An 18,664-nucleotide genomic window follows, 5' to 3' on the forward strand; every position below is an offset into this window, starting at 1 on the left:
AAAATACACCTGGTAGTGCAACAACCAAAGGACAGAGAGCAACCTTAGTAATGCAAAGTTTGCTGTAGTTTGGTGCTGAGGTAAGGTTACAGTTAAGAGTTGTATAGGGTGGTTCAAGAGTTGTATAGGGTGGTTGATGGGATGAAATTGTTCTTAAACCTGGAGATAACAGTTCTAGGCTCCTGTATGTTCTGCAGGAAGCTAGGTCTAGTGAAGAAGTGTGTGTGAGTGAGTGAGTGAGTGAGCGAGTGAGTGAGTGAGTGAGTGCAGACGGTCGATCTGGCTCGCGGTTTCATCGCTGAGGGTCAATCGAGCTCCAGGTTTTTCAGGCGAGTGCCCTCGAGCTTGAAGGTCGAAGACAGCCACTGAAAAGTTGCGTTAGTGGGACAGGCTCTTTAAGAATAGCTTCTTCCCCAATGCTATCCAATATCTGAACTAATCACCTGATTTCCACCCCATTCCCCAAGGTGTTGCCACATACCCATATAGTGAACCCAACCTCATTTGGTTATTCAATTTTTGTACTTTAATATTATTTTGTACTACTCTGATTTTACACTACAATCATGCACCCTCTTGCTGTTTTACCCTTAAAGACAAGGGTAGAACAACCAGAGGGTGCAAAATTGTAGTGTAAAATCAGAGTAGTACAATAATGGAATAATCAAATGAGGTTGGGTTGAATTATTGTTATCCTTATCATTTCTGCATGTATACATGAGTGTCATGTGAACAATACATTTCATTGCTCCCTGATTCATATGACAATAACTTAATCTAATCTCATTCTTACCCTGTATAATATGCTGTATTGTATGAACGGCACCTGTGAAAAAAACTCCTAATCTCTCAGGTGTTGCTTTCGTACAGTCCGCACTTCAAATGTCACTGTATTTTAAATCTTCATTCCTCGGCCTTGGTTCCAAGCGAACAAATAGATCAGCAGCAATATCGGCATCCTACAATCCTTATTTTCCCCCCGATCAGCACATCATCCTCTTTCCAACAACGCAAGAAAAATTGAACATTAATGGCACAATCCAAATTCATGAATTCTATTGAGACGTAGCGCACACAAAAACAGGTTATTGTCGCTTTGTGCTATCCTTCCATGTGCCTTTACTGCCGTGCTCCTACAATGTGCTTCTTCAGTACTGTTCCTTTGTTAATGGAAGCCCTGTGACATTCAGCTGAATCCGCAGTAGGTGCTGGACCAATCTAGAAAGGTCCACTGAACTGAATTACTGGGTCTGGCTTGCATCCGTCTTGGCTAATTGATTAACAAGCTATATTCCATATACTTAATCTCCCACACATCTGCCCACTCACCCAACTTATCCAAGTCACCCTGCAGCCTCATAGCATCCTCATCGCAGCTCACACTGCCACCCAGCTTTGTGTCATCCGCAAACTTGGAGATGTCACATCTAATACCCTCATCCCAATCGTTAATATATATTGTGAATGACTGGGGTCCCAGCACCGAGCCTTGTGGCACCCTACTAGTCACTGCCTGCCATTCTGAAAAGGACCTGTTAATTCCTACTCTTTGCTTCCAATCTGCCAACCAGTTCTCTACCAATGTCAATACCCTACCCCCAATACCATGTGTTCCAATTTTGCACACTAATCTCTTGTGTAGGACCTTGTCAAAGGATTTTTTGAAATCCAGATACACCATATCCAATGGCTCTTCCATATCCATTCTACTTGTTACATCCTCAAAAAATTCCATAAGATTAGTCAAGCATGATTTCCCCTTCATTAATCCATGCTGCATTTGACTGCTTTCCAAATGCATTGCTATAACATATTTAACAATGAACTCAAGCATCTTCCCCACTACCAATGTAAAGCTAACAGGTCCATTATTCAATGTTTTCTCTCTCCCTTCTTTCTTAAAAAATGGGGTTTTAGCTACCCTCCAGTCAACAGAAACTGATCCAGAGTCGAAAGAACATTGGAAAATGATCACCAATGCATCCACGATTTCTGGGGCCATCTCCTTGAGTACTCTGGGATGCCTACCATCAGGCCCTGGGAATTGATCTGCCTTCAGTCCCAACAGTTTACCTAACACCATTTCCTGACTAATGTGGATTCCATTCAGTTCCTCCCTCCCACTAGATCCTCAGTCCTCTAGTATTTCTGGGAGGTTGTTTGTGGCTTCTTTAGTGAAGACAGAACCAAAGTACTCATTTAGCAGTTCTACTATTTCTTTGTTTCCCATTATAAATTCACCTGTCTCTGAATGTAAAGGATTTACATTTGTCTTCACTAATCTTTTACCTTTTACATATCTAATAGGAATTTGAGGAGTAACTTTTTCACACATATGGTGGTGGGTGTATGGAACAAGCTGTCAGAGGAGTTAGTTGAGGCTGGGACTATCCCATCGTTTAAGAAACAGTTAGACAGGTACATGGATAGTCAGGTTTGGAGGGATATGGACCAAGCGCAGGCAAGTGGGACTAGTGTAGCTGGGACATTGTTGGCCGGTGTGGGCGAGTTGGGCCGAAGAGCCTTATTTCCACACTGTATCACTCTATGACTATAAAGAAGCTTTTAGAGTCAGTTGTGTATTTCCCGCAAGCTTTCTTTCATGCTCTTTCCCCCCCTCTTAATTAACCCCTTTGTCCTCCTCTGTTCTAAATTTCTCCCAATTCCCCAGATTGCTGCTTCCTCTGGCCAATTTATATGCCTTTTCCATGGATTTAATACTTTAATACCTGATTGTCAATCAAAGTGGTGCAGTGGGTATATTGTCTGAGCATGAATACTATAACTTTGACAAATTATGATAGATTACATCATGGATTCCTCTGTATTTGAGCAGTACATCTAGAATTAGAACCTGCCAGTTCTACAGTTTGTTGAGATTGGTAGGATCTTAGAATTCATCCCATTCCCAACAAGGCAACTATCCTTCTTCTCTTCTACCAAAGTGTCCAATGCATTGTCTGAAAATCCTCATGCATGCTCCCTCTTTGTTCAGTCACTGCTCAAAGTATCACAGTACAGTTTCAACTTTGAAAAACTCCTAACGTTCAAAGTAATCACAAAAATGTCTCAGTGAAAAAGCACCGGACAATCCTAATGTTGAGCTCCTGGTAACAATGCATGCATAACATTGATAGGTTTGGTTGCGTGCAGCTATAATTTAAAAGATCGTACAGCAAAAAAACTGGTAAATACAGACGATGACGCTTACTTTTGTTTTCAGATCTGATGCATGTTCTCTGCAATAAATCGTAACAGTAAAGATATCCACTAGTTCAGACCACATTTTGTGAATTTGTCAAAATGCTAGATTGAATTTTTCATTTTCAGAAAAAGGATTATCATGTATTTTCCATGAAATTTGATATTAAGCAAATTTCTTCAACCTTTCTTTGAGATCACACTACATTAAGAACATCATTAAATTTACGAGGAGAACAGGTTGGATGCATGTGTGCGAGACCGTGTAAAGCCATGAAAATGTTGACTCATGTATTTCAAATATGAAAATAAATAAAACTGAGAAGCCACTGAAATATAAGCCATCAACAAAGTGAACGCAAACTATGATTTTCAGAATCAATTTGATATGATGCACTTATCACAAGGAGACTCTTTCATTTCAACACGGTATCAATTTCCTGTACTCGAGTTAAAATATGGATACTATAAACCATTAATTGAATTTTATTTTCTAGCCATAGGCCCCAGGGTATTCAATTAAGCACTGAGTGCAAAAGTGCATCAGGAAATGTAAGAAGAATAGGTTACATTTCCTTTTTACATTAATTTAACATCAACAGATCTTAACAGGACACCCAATGAATGTGCCAGCTCTCAAAATGTTCCAGTTTGTGTACAAGAAATCAGTTGACAGAAAGAAAGTGTCAAATGTTTCACCATGGACTATCCAATAAGCTATTAGCTATTCCTTACATAATCAAAAACTAAATATAATGTAATACTGACTTTAGTCAAACTTTGTCTTTAATCTGTTTTAAATTTAGTTCAAATTTAGTCTTCCAAACTTGCTTTGTTTATCATTCTCAACCTGTCAGAAATTTGGGTATGAGATTTTTATTTTACTGCTTATTCACCAGGATGATGATTAACACTTTAAATCTCCAGCTACTTTGATATGAAGGGCTGCAGTATATGGTAGGAAGCTGTGGAGTTGGGGGGTCAGTGGGTCAGGCAGCAGCTCTGGAGGACATAGATGGGTGACGTTTCAGGTCAAAACCCTCCTTCAAAACCCAGGATTGTACTGTAGACCCAGCCTCATCTCCCCATGAACTTTAAATGAAAATCTGTGCATGTGTTAGTGCAGCCTCATCTTGCCAAAGAAAAGAGCCTGAAAACTACATTGATTTCAGCCCTTCTCCTTGGTTACAGATCTATACGACTCACTGTTTATTGATGGGAAACGTAGAGATATTTAGTGGAGCAGAGCAGAGCCATCAGCCAAAGGAAAACAGTGGTTGATGCGTATGAAAGAAATTTGCTCCCATTGCAATTAGTCACCCAGCATTAGGAAACTATCAGTCTGAATGTAATGGATATTGATAATGAATTTGCATCACCAACAACCGCTGATTATTGAGCATCATATCTGAGGAAGGATGTACTGACGCTGGAGAGGGTCCAGTGGAGGTTTACGAGAATGATCCCAGTACTGATTGGGTTTACATATGACGAGCATTTGACAGCACTGTACTTGTACTTGCTGGAGTTTAAAAGGGGGGACTTCATTGAAATTTGCCAAATAGTCAAAGGCCTGGATGTAGTAGATGTGGTGAGAATTATTCCAACAGTGGGAGAGTCTAGGACCAGGGACCATAGCCTCAGAATAAAAGAGCGTACCTTTAGAGAGGAGATGAGGAGGAATTTCTTTAGTCAAAGGCTGGTGAATCTGTGGAATTAATTGCCACAGAAAGCTGTGGAGGCCAAGTCAATTAATATTTTTAAGGTGGCGATTGACAGATTCTTGATTAGTATAGGTGTCAGTGATTATGGGGAGAAGGCGGGAGAATGGGGTTGAGAGGGAAAAATAGATTAGCCTTGATTGAATGTGGGAGTAGACCTGATGGGCCGAACTTATCAAATCGGCATGGGCAGCATGGTGGTGCAGCGGTAGAGTTGCTGCCTTACAGCGCTTACAGCGCCAGAGACCTGGGTTCGATCCCGACTATGGATGCTGTCTGTTTGGAGTTTGTACGTTCTCCCTGTGACCACTTGGATTTTCTCCCAGATCTTCGGTTTCCTCCCACACTCCAAAGACGTACAGGTTTGTAAGTTAATTGGCTTGGTATAAATGTAAGTTGTCGCTAGTGTGTAGGATAGTGTTAGTGTGCGGACTCGGTGGGCCTGTGTCCGCACTATATGAGAAAATCATTTTTTTACACAGAGAATGGTGAATCTGTGGAATTCTCTGCCACAGAAGGTAGTTGAGGCAAGTTCATTGGCTAGATTTAAGAGGGAGTTAGATGTGGCCCTTGTGGCTAATGGGATCAGGGGGTATAGAGAGAGAAAGCAGGTATGGGATATTGATTTGGATGATCAGCCATGATCATATTGAATGGCGGTGCAGGCTCGAAGGGCCGAATGACCTACTCCTGCACCTATTTTCTATGTTTCTATATCTCTAAACTAAACTACTCACAATACTCTAAAGGCAGTCTGACCAGTGCCTTATAAAACCTCAGCATTAAATCACTTTCTTAGGGATTAACCACTTTCTTAACCTGCTCTGTTACTTTTGACAATATATGCACACCAAATGACAGATACTGCTGCTTCTGCAAAGAAGCGTATGCATTATTTAATATTGTCTTCCCATTCTTCCTACTGAACTGCATCACATTCAACTCCATGAAGCCAATGAATTTCTAAGATAATGATGAAACAGAAGTTTCATCAGATCTTTCTCAGCTTCCAACAGATGTTTCATCATTACCATAAATTTTCCGCTGGTCTTCGGCGAGTGCAAGGCAATTGGAATCTACATAGAATTTAAGCATCCAGCCGTTTGAAAGGGCCCTTCAACCAGAGAACACAAGAAGGGTCTCGTCCCGAAATGTCACCTATTCTTTTTCTCCAGATATGCTGTTTGACCCGCTGAATTACTCCAGATTTTTGTGTCGATCTTTGGTTGCATCAACAGTTCCTTCCTACACAGATAGGTTCAACTTTGCTTGCAAATTGAAAAGCCTTGAAGAATTCTGCCATGTCTCAAAAAAATCAAGAACTGGAGGAATTCGTGAAAGTCATGGATTGCATAATGGTGCTCTGGGTGCGGGTGGAAAGGATAAGCAAATGAATAATTGGCTGATAACGTGGCATCAGAGCAGGGGATAACAGCGCAGAGTGGGGCACATCAGTATATCTGGCGTGGTAGCTTTTCGACTGATGCAGCCCTCGACTGTCCAAACAAGGGTCATGAGAATGCCACACATAGTTTAGAGGCGGCAGATGCACAAAACAATGTTGCACCAAAATAATATGTGTGGCCTGTTACTTGACAATGTGCAAATGATAGAGCCAGGACACACTGCTGAAGGGGTGCATAACAGATGCACTAAGTTAAATTCACAAATACTGCAAAGGGGAAAGGGATTTTGAACCTGGGGAATGTAAAAGACTAAGTTATTATTTTTCAAAGAAGCATCAATATTCATAAAGCTTAAGCATCTGTCTTTTATCCTGTTCAGTGCACAAGTATCAGACCCAAGTATACTCGGATCATGGCCAATAGTGAAAAAAAAAAACATGGCAGTGAGCAGGTTAACATTGTAGGAAATAGCCAGAAGAAAACAATTGGACAAAGAGGCACCTGGTTGTTTCAAGCAGCACTTCTCCTGCCTCATCCTCACCAATTCCCACAAAGTTTTTGGTGTTCCTTCACCACTTAGCAGGGAGCCTCACATCAGACGGACATGCAATTTGTGATTATGGCAGCCTGTGAATGGACAAGAAGGAGAAACACTTGCCCAAGATGAGGAGACGAGATAGATGCATCTCAGAGGCTCATCGTATGATCAGTGGAACGGAAACCATTTCCATGCATATTATCATGACGAGGGATAAAGAGAATTGATGTGTATCTGCAGTTTAATGTAGGAAGTCTTTCATGTTTTACAGAACATCCTGCAAGTTTTGTGAGCTTCTACATCAACACAATAGAATAAGAAAGATACAACAAAGATGGTGGGACCCTCTAAAGTGGCAGCCACAAGTGTTCAGTGGATGATTCACGAGTCAGCCATTACACAATAATTTCATACATTTTTCAAAGCTTTGGCCCCAAATTCTTTCAAGCAAACATTCTTCTTCAGTGGAAGATTCATGACGCACTCAGAGAAATGTGTTAGATGCCCTTCATTTGTCGAAGGACTATTGATTGCCTCCAAACGAGAAAACTAAACCAACTTTTGATAGGTCAGTGCACCCAATATCAAGGGCAATGGTTACACATGGAGATGTAGAGTCATGAGGATGAATTATTTTTAGTAGATGCCTTGAAGAGCACATTGAAGCAGGGTGATTGGCTGGGTATCTCCCTCTGCAACAAGAGATCCAGCTGTAGGAGAGAATGCTACTACAGTTGCAAATGCAATTTCTTGACTCTGATAATCCAAAGAATAAATGAGGAAGATGTACAATAACAGAAAGAGAAATATCAAGTTAAAGAGGGGCATTTTTCCCCAAGCACTCTGAATTATAGTCCTGAGGCCAGTCTTGTACATAAGAAGAAACAATGGAAGCCAAATTGTGGATGCAGCCCAGACCATCACACAAAGCAACATCCCTTCCATTGATTCAATGTATTCCTTATGCTGCCTCTACAAGGCCAACAGCATAATCATGGATGATTCGCACCCTGGCCACTCCCTCTTCCCCCCTCTCCTATCGGGCAAAAAGTATAGAAGTGAGAAAACGCACAACCAGATTCAGCCAGTCAGTCAGTCAGTCAGTCAGTCAGTCAGTCAGTCAGTAAGTCAGTAAGTTAGTTTATTGGCCAAGTATTCACATACAAGGAATTTGCCTTGGTGCCCCACCCACAAGTAACAATATGACATACAGTGACAGTTACGAATGACTCAGAAAACACTAAACATTAATAATAATAAAACATTAATGATAAAACACCATTGATCAAGCATGTGAACCTACAAAATACTAGATCAAGGGAAGGCTACAGATTTTTGGCTGTTGAGTAGAGCAACTACTCGTGGATAAAAACTGTTTTTATGTCTGGCTGTGGCAGCTTTGACAGTCCGGAGTCGCCATCCAGAGGGAAATGATTCAAAGAGTTTGTGGCCAGGGTGAGAGGGGTCAGAGGTGACCTTGCCCGCTCGCTTCCTGGCCCTTGCAGTGTACAGTCCATCAAAGGAGGGAAGGTTGCAGCCAATAATCTTCTCTGCTGATTGGACGATTCGCTGCAGCCTCCAGGTGTCGTGCTTGGTGGCTGAGCCAAACCAGACCATGATGGAGAAGGTGAGAACAGACTCTACGATGGCCATGTAGAATTGGACCATTATTGCCTGTGGCGGATTGTGCTTCCTCAGCTGCCGCAGGAAGTACATCCTCAGTTGAGCCTTTTTGACTGTGGAGTCGATGGTCGCCCCCCGCTTAATGTCCTTGGAGATGATGGTTCCCAGGAACTTAAAAGACTCCACAGGTGTGACTGTGGTGTTGTTGATGGTGAGTGGGGTGATGGGAGGGGGAGCTCTCCTAAAGTTTACAATCAATTCCACTGTCTTAAGAGCATTGAGCTCCAAGTTGTTGCAATGGCAACAGGTCGCCAGCTGTGACACTTCCTGTCTGTAGGCAGATTCCTCCCCATCCTGGATCAGTCCAATCAGGGTTGTGTCATCCGCAAACTTAAGAAGCTTGACAGAGGTGTCTGTGGAGGTGCAGTCGTTGGTGTGTAGAGAGAGTAGAGGAGAGAGCACGCAACCTTGTGGTGCTCCTATGCTGATGGTTTACGGGTCCGAGATGTACTTTCCCAGCCTCACATGCTGCTTCCGGTCTGTCAGGAAGTTGGTGATCCACTGACAGAGGGGTTCAGGCACAGTCAACTCGGAAAGTTTGGAGTGTAGTAACTCTGGCACAATGGTGTTGAATGCAAAGCTAAAATCAACAAACAGGATCCTCGCATAAGTCCCCTGGCGGTCTAGGTGCTGTAGGATGAAGTGCAGGCCCAGGTTGACTGCATCATCCACAGATCTATTGGCCCTATATGCAAACGGCAGATGGTCCAGCAGGGAGTTTGTGATATTTTTCAGCTTGGCCAGCACAAGCCATTTGAGTGTCTTCATGACCAGAGAGGGCAGTGCGACAGGTCTGTAGTCATACAGGTCTGTATTCAGGGACAGTTTCTTCCCACCTGTTATCGGGCAACTGCACCATCCTACCAAAACTATAGATCAGTCCTCATTGGTCCACATACTATCAACCACATTGGTGACCCTCAGACTATCTTTGATAGGACTCGATTGGCTTTGCCTTGCACTAAATGTTATTCCCTTATCATGTATCCGTACACTGTGAATGGCTCGATTGGAATCTTGTATTGTCTTTCTGCTGACTGGTTAGTATGCAACAAAAGTTTTTCACTGTCCCTTGGTACACATGACAATAAACAAAACTGAACTGAATTAATGCTTCTTGAATTGTTTGGACACATTGTTCAGCAATTCCACTTCATTGTCACAGGGTCACCGATGTGGAATGCGTTATCATCAGAGAAAATGCAATTGCAGTATAATGTGGATAAATGTGAGGTTATCCATTTTGGTGGCAAAAACGGGAAAGCAGACTATTATCTAAATGGTGGCCGATTGGGAAAGGGGGAGATGCTGCGAGACCTGGGTGTCATGGTACACCAGTCATTGAAGGTAGGCATGCAGGTGCAGCAGGCAGTAAAGAAAGTGAATGGTATGTTAGCTTTCATTGCAAAAGGATTTCAGTATAGGAGCAGGGAGGTTCTACTGCAGTTGTACAGGGTCTTGGTGAGACCACACCTGGAGTATTGCGTACAGTTTTGGTCTCCAAATCTGAGGAAGGACATTACTGCCATAGAGGGAGTGCAGAGACGGTTCACCAGACTGATTCCTGGGATGTCAGGACTGTCTTATGAAGAAAGACTGGAAAGACTTGGTTTATACTCTCTAGAATTTAGAAGATTGAGAGGGGATCTTATAAAAACTTACAAAATTCTTAACGGGTTGGACAGGCTAGATGCAGGAAGATTGTTCCCGATGTTAGGGAAGTCCAGGACAAGGGGTCACAGCTTAAGGATAAGGGGAAAATCCTTTAAAACCAAGATGAGAACTTTTTTCACACAGAGAGTGGTGAATCTCTGGAACTCTCTGCCACAGAGGGTAGTTGAGGCCAGTTCATTGGCTATATTTAAGAGGGAGTTAGATGTGGCCCTTGTGGCTAAGGGGATCAGGGGGTATGGAGAGAAGGCAGGTACGGGATACTGAGTTGGATGATCAGCCATGATCATATTGAATGGCGGTGCAGGCTCGAAGGGCCGAATGGCCTACTCCTGCACCTAATTTCTATGTTTCTATGTTTCTAATGGAAATGGAGGAATTGTGAGAAGAAAACGAGCCGTTACAGGAAGCAGGATAGGAGGAAGTATAATCAAGATCACAGTAAATGTAAGTTCTCTTGTAAAGGATATCTGTCTATCCGCTAGATGGAGATAAAAAGTAAGGAATGAGATAGATCATGTGAAGGTGAGAAGGATGGAAAAGTAATGAGTTTTTTTTAGTTCTGTACGAGTACAGGAAGAAGCACCAAATCAGTCGTTGGTTTGCTGGAGCCAACAAGAGGACTGAGCAGATAATTGGTGGGATTGGCTACACGGCAGATTCCTTTAGCACCAGATTTTACTCCAAATATGCAGCCTGGCGATGAAAGAAATGCATTAACTTGGGCTGACATGATATCCTTGGATGTAGTTCTGTCAGTCTGTCATCTTTTTCCTTCTTTGTTGTTTTTAGTTTGTTGTAAAATGTTATTTTAGTGTACCATTAGTTTTGTATCATGTGGGGGGTGATGGTGGTGGGGGGGGGGGATTTTATTTTTTCCTCTTTCCTCGACGCACTGCAACCTAACACCGTGGAGCTGGCGATCCCTTTGCTGGGGATCGACTTTGGGAGCTCCAACCGCGGGACCCTGCGGACTTGACATTGTGGAGCTTGCGATCCCTGGTAAGGGATTGACGTCGGGAGCTCCAAGCCACTGGAGCTTCGACCGCCCCGATTGCGGGAGCTTCGACCGCCCCGACGCGCGATCTTCGATTGCCGGCTGCGGGAGCTTCGATCGCCCCCACTGTGGATGGTTCGACTCCACCGACCGGGGTAGAAAAGAAGGGAAGAAGATAAGACTTTATTGCCTCCCATAACAGTGGGGAATGTGGAGGAGCCACTGTGGTGGATGTTTATGGTAATTTTTTATGTAGTTGTGTGTCTTGTTACTTTTTTGGTATGACTGTATGGCAAATCAAATTCCTCGTATGTTGCAAAACATACTTGGCTAATAAATTACAATTATGATTGTCAACAACTTCGTGATCAATGGCAGAACTGTTGTACCTCCATCGAAGAATCCAAAGGCTGACGTCATATGGGTACAACAAAGGGAATCACGATGGATGTTGTAGAGCAGAGAGATTTAGGAGGCCAAGCATATAGTTTCCCGAAAGTGCCTTAACAGGTAAATATGGTGATAGTGAAGGCTTTTGGCATGCTGGATAGCATTAGACAGTGAATTGATTATGGAATTTGGGAAGATATATTGCAATTATATAAGACCCTGGTAGGGCTGCACATAGCATATTGTGTGCAGTTGTCGGCACTCTACTATGGGAAAGATGACACTAAGGTGGAAGAGGTGCAGAGGACGTTTACAAAGGGGGCTGGGAATAAAAGGGCGATGGATATAAAAGGATGGCAGGGTATAGTCATTGCCAACCTGGCATCATCCCTGAAGTCACATGGCATATAAAACTATGAGGGGAATAGATAAGCTTACTGCACAGAGTCTTGTTTACCAAAGTTGGGGAATTCAGAACTAGAGGGCACGTTTAAGGTGAGAGGGGAAAGATTTAATAGGAAACTGAGGGACACCTTTTTCACACAGAGGGTATATGGAACATGCTGCTGGAGAAAGTAGTAGATGCAGGTGCAATAGCAGCTGTAGTAGCCATTTACAGCAACATTTAAAAGGGATTTCGACAGGTATATGGATAGGGATGATTTAGAAGGATATGGGCCAAAAAGGGGCCTAACCCTAACGCATCTAAGATAGATGGGGCAGCTTGGTTGGCATGGACAAGTTGGGCTGCAGGGACTGTTTCCATGCTATGTGACTCCATCACCAAAATTACCATTACCAAGTGAAAATTCAGAAGCATCACACTGGTAAATAAAATAGCAGATTGCATTTAGTTTTCAAATTTCTAATAACATTTTGGCACATAGCAAATAAAAATGTTATGCTGTATAAATAGCGCTCCTAATTCTATAAACTTATTATTTCCCTAGAGTTGCTGTCTGCTGGTAGCGTAGCTCGATTAGAAATGCCATTAAGGATCTCTGGGATGCAGTAAACTGCTTTCTGAACATACCTGTTATACGTAACACCAAAATGGACAGATGGATTTGAAGCTCCTTATGACTTCATGGTAAACTAAAAGCCTGTATCTTAATAAAAACAATAGACAACAAGTTGTTGTGGGATACAAATGTAATCCAATGATGAACTAAATGTATGTTTGTAACAAATGTGAGTGTTTAGAGACACGGTAGCATTGTTCCCCATAATATATTTGATTTTCTGCTACTCGTAAATGATTAAGTTGATAAAAACTGAAATTAAATATAAAGCACTGTTTAATGCAATGCAACTATAAAAGCTTTTATGAAGGCACATTTTCCATGAAGATTTTGCCTCCAAGGAGCACAAATATTTATTTGATTCTATTACCATATATACCATAAAATCACATTGAGTTATGATTTTATCCGCTGAGGTTTGTTGGCACATTGTATTATTAATTCCTAAAGTATTAGTTTCACACAGCATGATTTCAAAGATGAATGGACGTACACTAAAAAGTTCCTCAAAAAGTTAATTCATGATATGCAACTTTACACTTACCTCGACTGAAGTAACCTTCTGGGATATAAAATGCACCAACCATTAGTATTACAAGTGCTCCAAACTTGAATAGCCAGAAACTGAAAAGAAAATGATTAAAAAACTATTGGTCATAAATGTCTCTAATTGTCTATTATACATCTTCTTATGCTGTCCTGATTTTAACCATGTGTCACAACAGACATTCAAAAACATAAAATAAACCTTTGAGTTATTTTATATGTCAATTCACATGATAATTAATTTTAAACTAATTTGCTTTTAATATTAGGAGTTGCTTGGCACTCATAAGTGCAAAGAATTAATCACCGTTGATGGATTCTTGGTGAATTCGATACCTTTGCAAGCAACTTTGACTTCCATGAGTCATATCTATAAATGTAATTCCTAGAATATGCCACGTGCAAACAAAGTTACTATCAAGAGTAGGATTTTTAATATATACTGGACCAAGTGCAGTGGAGGGGACTGGGGGGGTGGCATGTGGCATCACATGCACTAACCACCCCCACACAATATCCCTCCTTGATATTATATCAATATTATTATTGGGGGGGAGAGAGGGGGGGGGGGGGGGGGGAGAGAGGGGGGGGAGAGAGGAGGAAGGGGGGGGGGAGAGAGAGAGGGGGGGGGGGGAGAGGGGAGGGGGAGAGAGGGGGGGAGAGAGGGGGGGGGAGAGGGAGGGGGGGGGGAGGGCGGGGGGGGGAGAGAGGGGGGGGGAGAGAGGGGGGGGGGGGGGGGGAGGGGGGGGGGGAGGGGGGGGGGGGGGGGGAGAGAGAGGGGGGGGAGAGAGGGGGGGGGAGGGGGGGGGGGGGGGGGGGGGGGGAGAGGGGGGGGGGGGAGAGGGGGGGGGGAGGGGGGGGGGGGGGGAGGGGGGGGGGGGGGAGGGAGGGGGGGGGGGGGGGGGGGGGGGGGGGGGGAGAGGGAGGGGGGGGGGGGGGGGGGGGGGGGGGGGGGGGGGGGGGGGGGGGGGGGGGGGGGGAGGGGGGGGGGGGGGGGGGGGGGGGGGGGGGGGGGGGGGGGGGGGGGGGGGGGGGGGAGGGGGGGGAGGGGGGGGGGGGGGGGGGGGGGGGGGGGGGGGGGGAGAGGGGGGGGGGGGGGGGAGGGGGGGGGGGGGAGGGGGGGGGGAGGGGGGGGGGGGGGGGGGGGGGGGAGAGGGGGGGGGGGGGAGAGAGGGGGGGGGAGAGAGGGGGGGAGGGGGGGGGGAGAGGGGGGGGGAGAGGGGGGGGGGAGAGGGGGAGGGGGAGAGAGGGGGGGGGGGTGGGGGGGGGGGAGTTGAGTAGGAGGAGAGGGGGAGGGGGAGGGGGGGGGAGAGAGGGGAGGGAGAGGGAGGAGGGGAGAGGGGAGGGGGGGAGAGAGGGTGGGGGGGAGAGCGAAGGGAGGGGGGGGGAGAGAGGGGGGGGGGGGAGAGAGAGAGGGGGGAGGGGAGAGGGAGAGAGAGGGAGGGGGGGGGGGGGGAGGGGGGGGGGGGAGGGGGGGGGGGAGAGAGGGGGGGGGGGAGAGGGGGGGGGGGAGGGGAGGGGGGGGGGGGGGGGGGGGGGGGGGGGAGAGGGGGGGGGGGGGAGGAGAGGGGGGGGGGAGAGAGGGTGGGGGGGGGAGAGAGGGAGGTGGGGGGGAGAGGGTGGGGGGATAGTTACAGACTGTTAATAGATATATGATTCTTTTAAAACCATCTAATTAAAAAACTTGATCCAAATATGCAATCTTGCAACTTGCAAAAAGGAACTTGCAAAGGTAAACTTACCCATTGTGCACCAAGGCCCTGGGATCTTTGCTGTTTCTCACATTGATCATAAGCAGAGCTAACAACAAAAAAAAAGTGGCCATTCCGAAGCAGGTCCGATACACGGACTTGTAACCAACCAACACTCTGCAAACTGCAGGATCATCCTCTTCAGGCAATTGTGTATTATCACCAAACTCGCAGAATCCTGGAATCTGAAAGGTGATTTCTCAGTGTCATTATTTGTGGTGAAAGAAAGAAAAAACTTTTAATATATTCTCATAGTATATGCATAACAGATTTATTCCATGTACTTTACAGCTGCATGCATAGAAAGCAATTTCCGTGCATTGCTTGAATGTATTTGAGCCAAAACACTTGTTGGCTATCTATATAAAAGGAAATGCAAAGCCACAACAGCATGTGACCTTCAGTACTAATTCCAAAAATTAATTCATTTGACAGTTAATTAATTAGACTAATGTGACTAGGGATCTGCAAAGAGAACGACAAATGTCTTAAACTGTGAACCTATGCCTCTTCCAGGGAACACATGAGGTCGTTTTTCAGACACATGCCTAGATGGCTACACTTGTGCAAGGAATTACTGGCAGCTGCAGATGAAACAGTGGGTGCAGATGCATGAATGTTGAAATGTAAATGTTAAATTTCCTTTCAATGTATTATTTTCTTAAAGGTCCAGCCAATTCATTTGAAATCCTGCTATGCAATGACCATCACCACACCACCACTGCCCTACCTTCACCACCACACTAATGGCAGGCTCTATCTCAACACAAATTTCAACTAATTGAGGGAGGGATAGTGGGTCAGAATAAACCCTGGTCATAAAACTACCGCTCAGTCACTCCCTCGCCCGAGTTGCTGTCAAAGCTATCAAAATTGCATCTTAATGTAATGAGTATTCAGAAATATTCAAACTTTTAAATGTTAAATGTTTACAACAGTTAAAATCATAAATTAAAAACCTGAAGCTGAAAATATTTAAATTCATTAAATATTTAAAATATCTACAAATTCTGCCACATCTTTATGAGTTAGTGGTTATGTCATCTCTTCTAATGCCCTGTAAATATTCTTTTAATTGTAATTAATGTTAAATATCTCCCTAGACCATTCCAAATTTGCCATTGAAATGGCTGTGCGTGCTGTGAATGATGAAGTACCTCTGTAGCCTCAGACTCTCATTCTGAATTCAATGAAGAGTCTAATGTCAAAGTGCACTTGGTAAAACACCTGCATCGAATGGTCAACAAGTCCTGGACATCCACAAAGATGTAAAGGCTACACAGAAATACCACACAGCTCACACTTAGTTTAGTTTTTAGTTTAGAGATTACAGCGCAGAAACAGGCCTTTCAGTTTACCGAGTCCACGCCGACCAGTGAACCCCTTACAAACCTATACATCTTTGGCGCATGAGAGGAAACTGGAGCTCCCAGAAAAACCCCACGAAGTACACAGAGAAACTCCATATATACAGCCCCTCGTTAGGATCGCACCTGGGTCTTTGGCGCTGTAAGGCAGCAACTACCCCTGTGCCACCGTGCCACACTTGTGCAAGGAAATACTGACAGTTGCAGATGAAACAGTGGGTATAGATACAAGGACATTGCTGGATATAGAACAACGGGTATAGACACAAAAAGCTGCACATTTGCTGGAGTGGATTCCTTAAGATAGTTGGTGGAGTCATTCAATGTGAAAATAATCCACAAACTACCAGTTATTCATTTAATAAACAATTTAGAGAGGATTAGTTTTCTTCACTACATTTCACTATGGTGGAAAGCATCTGGTCCGGGAACATTACCATCTGGTTTGGGAATTGCTCTGCCAAGGACAAGAAGGCTCTGCAGAGAGTAGTGCATTCAGCCGAACGCACTATGGGAACTTCACATGCCCCCCTGCAGGAACTATACAACAGGAGGTGCAACTCCAGAGCCAACAATATCATGAGAGACCCCTTCCACCCCTGCAATGGACTGTTCCAGCTGCTACGGTCAGGAAAACGCCTCCGTTGCCATGCGGTGAGAACGGAGAGGTTGAGAAGGAGTTTCTTCCCAGAGGCCATTCGGACTGTAAACGCCTATCTCACCAGGGACTAACTCAACTGAACGTTTTTCCTTCCATTATTTATTATGTAAAAGAATATGCGTGTTATGATTGTGTTTATAGTTTGTTTGGTTGTTTGTCTTTTGCACAAAAGTCCGCGAGCATTGCCACTTTCATTTCAATGCACATCACGTATGTGTATGTGACAAATAAACTTGACTTGACTTGACATAAGGTACAGCTTCTGCACTGCACTCAGAGGAAAATAAAATTGATCTGATTACATGCACTCATAGTAGAGAAATCATTTCGCTTAGTTTTTATTTATTTATTTATTTATTTTTTTATTTTATTTTATTAGAAGTAAGCACAGTCATATGGCACCAAAGTGCCTAATATATATTTTCATAATACATTTTATGTACAACTCCTTTTTTTTTTTGTTACATTGAAAAAAGATGAGAATAAGAAAAAGAAGTTAGATAGTAAAGGATAGAAAGATGTGAAATATATAGTGTGTGAAGAAAGACAACGAGTAAATGAAGAAAGTTGAGAGAGAAAATAGTGAGAAGAAAATAAAATAAAAAAGAAAAGGAGATCATTATTTATAATCTTGACCAACCCTCGTCCAGTCCTGAAACAGTTATTTTTTACAATTGTGTTGCACCATATGATTCCAAAAAAACGACGAATGGAGACCAACTCGTTATGAATTGGTCTGATTTATCCATTACGAGGAATCACATTTCCTCAAGATGAGCGGTGTCCAACATACTTGCAATCCACATTTTAAGCGTTGGTATTGATGTACCCTTCCAAAATTTAAGTATTAATTTTTTTGCTATTATTAAACCATAGTTAAGGAATAGATTTTGAGATGTGTTCAATTTATTCCAATCTTCCATTACACCAAATATAATCATTTCAGTATTAGGTTCCATTCTTGTCTTGAATAATTTTGTAAGTATTTCAAAAATATCATTCCAAAATCTATAAAGTTTTATGCAGGAAACTAAGGAGTGTGTTATAGTTGCCTTTTGGGCTAGACATTTATCACAAGTGGCGGATATATTTGGATAAAATTTGTTCAATCTTGTTTTTGAATAATATGATCTATGTACAATTTTAAATTGAATTAGATTATGTCTTACATTAATTGAAACATTTGTGAATATATATCAGGTATTTTTCCCAAACCTTCGTAATTTTTATCATTACTTCCCGTTCCCACTCTTCTCTAAGTACCTCTGTCGATGGTAGGTCTATATTTAGAATACTATTATATAAATAGGATATTATTTTTTGTGAGTCAGCTTCAATATTTATTGCTTCTTCCAATGTCAGGAGTTACTTTTTGATATCCTTGTATATATTTTTTCACAAAGTCGCAAATCTGAAGATATTTAAAATATTGGTTGTTTTTCAATTTAAAATTTTAATTGTAGTTGTTGGAATGATAGCAGGTTTCCATTTCGATATCCCTGATCCTTCTAATTCCGAGACTTTCCCATTGGTTATATGTCTTATCAATAAGAGATGGTTTAAATAAAGGGTTGTTCGCTATTGGCATTAACAGTGATAGATTTCTTAATTTTAAAGATAATTTTATTTGTTTCCAAATTCTATTGTACCATATATAATTGGTGTTCTTCTTATATATTGTGCTATTCAGGTTTTGTGGTTGAAATGAGG

At 43.2% G+C, this 18,664-nt stretch overlaps 1 protein-coding gene across 2 annotated transcripts in view; it reads right to left on the reverse strand.

The window, feature by feature from the left end:
• LOC129696529 (serine incorporator 1-like) overlaps positions 1-18,664 on the reverse strand; it is an 84,701-nt gene that overhangs the window by 49,643 nt on the left and 16,394 nt on the right. For both annotated transcript variants that reach the window (XM_055634532.1, XM_055634533.1), the window contains 2 exons: positions 14,918-15,111; positions 13,174-13,253 (listed from right to left, as the gene is read on the reverse strand). In XM_055634532.1, coding sequence (XP_055490507.1) covers positions 13,174-13,253; positions 14,918-15,111 — 274 coding nt within the window. The remainder of the gene's footprint in view (positions 1-13,173; positions 13,254-14,917; positions 15,112-18,664) is intronic.

Source organism: Leucoraja erinacea, chromosome 4 (genome assembly GCF_028641065.1).
Source record: "Leucoraja erinacea ecotype New England chromosome 4, Leri_hhj_1, whole genome shotgun sequence".
NCBI lineage: Eukaryota > Metazoa > Chordata > Chondrichthyes > Rajiformes > Rajidae > Leucoraja > Leucoraja erinaceus.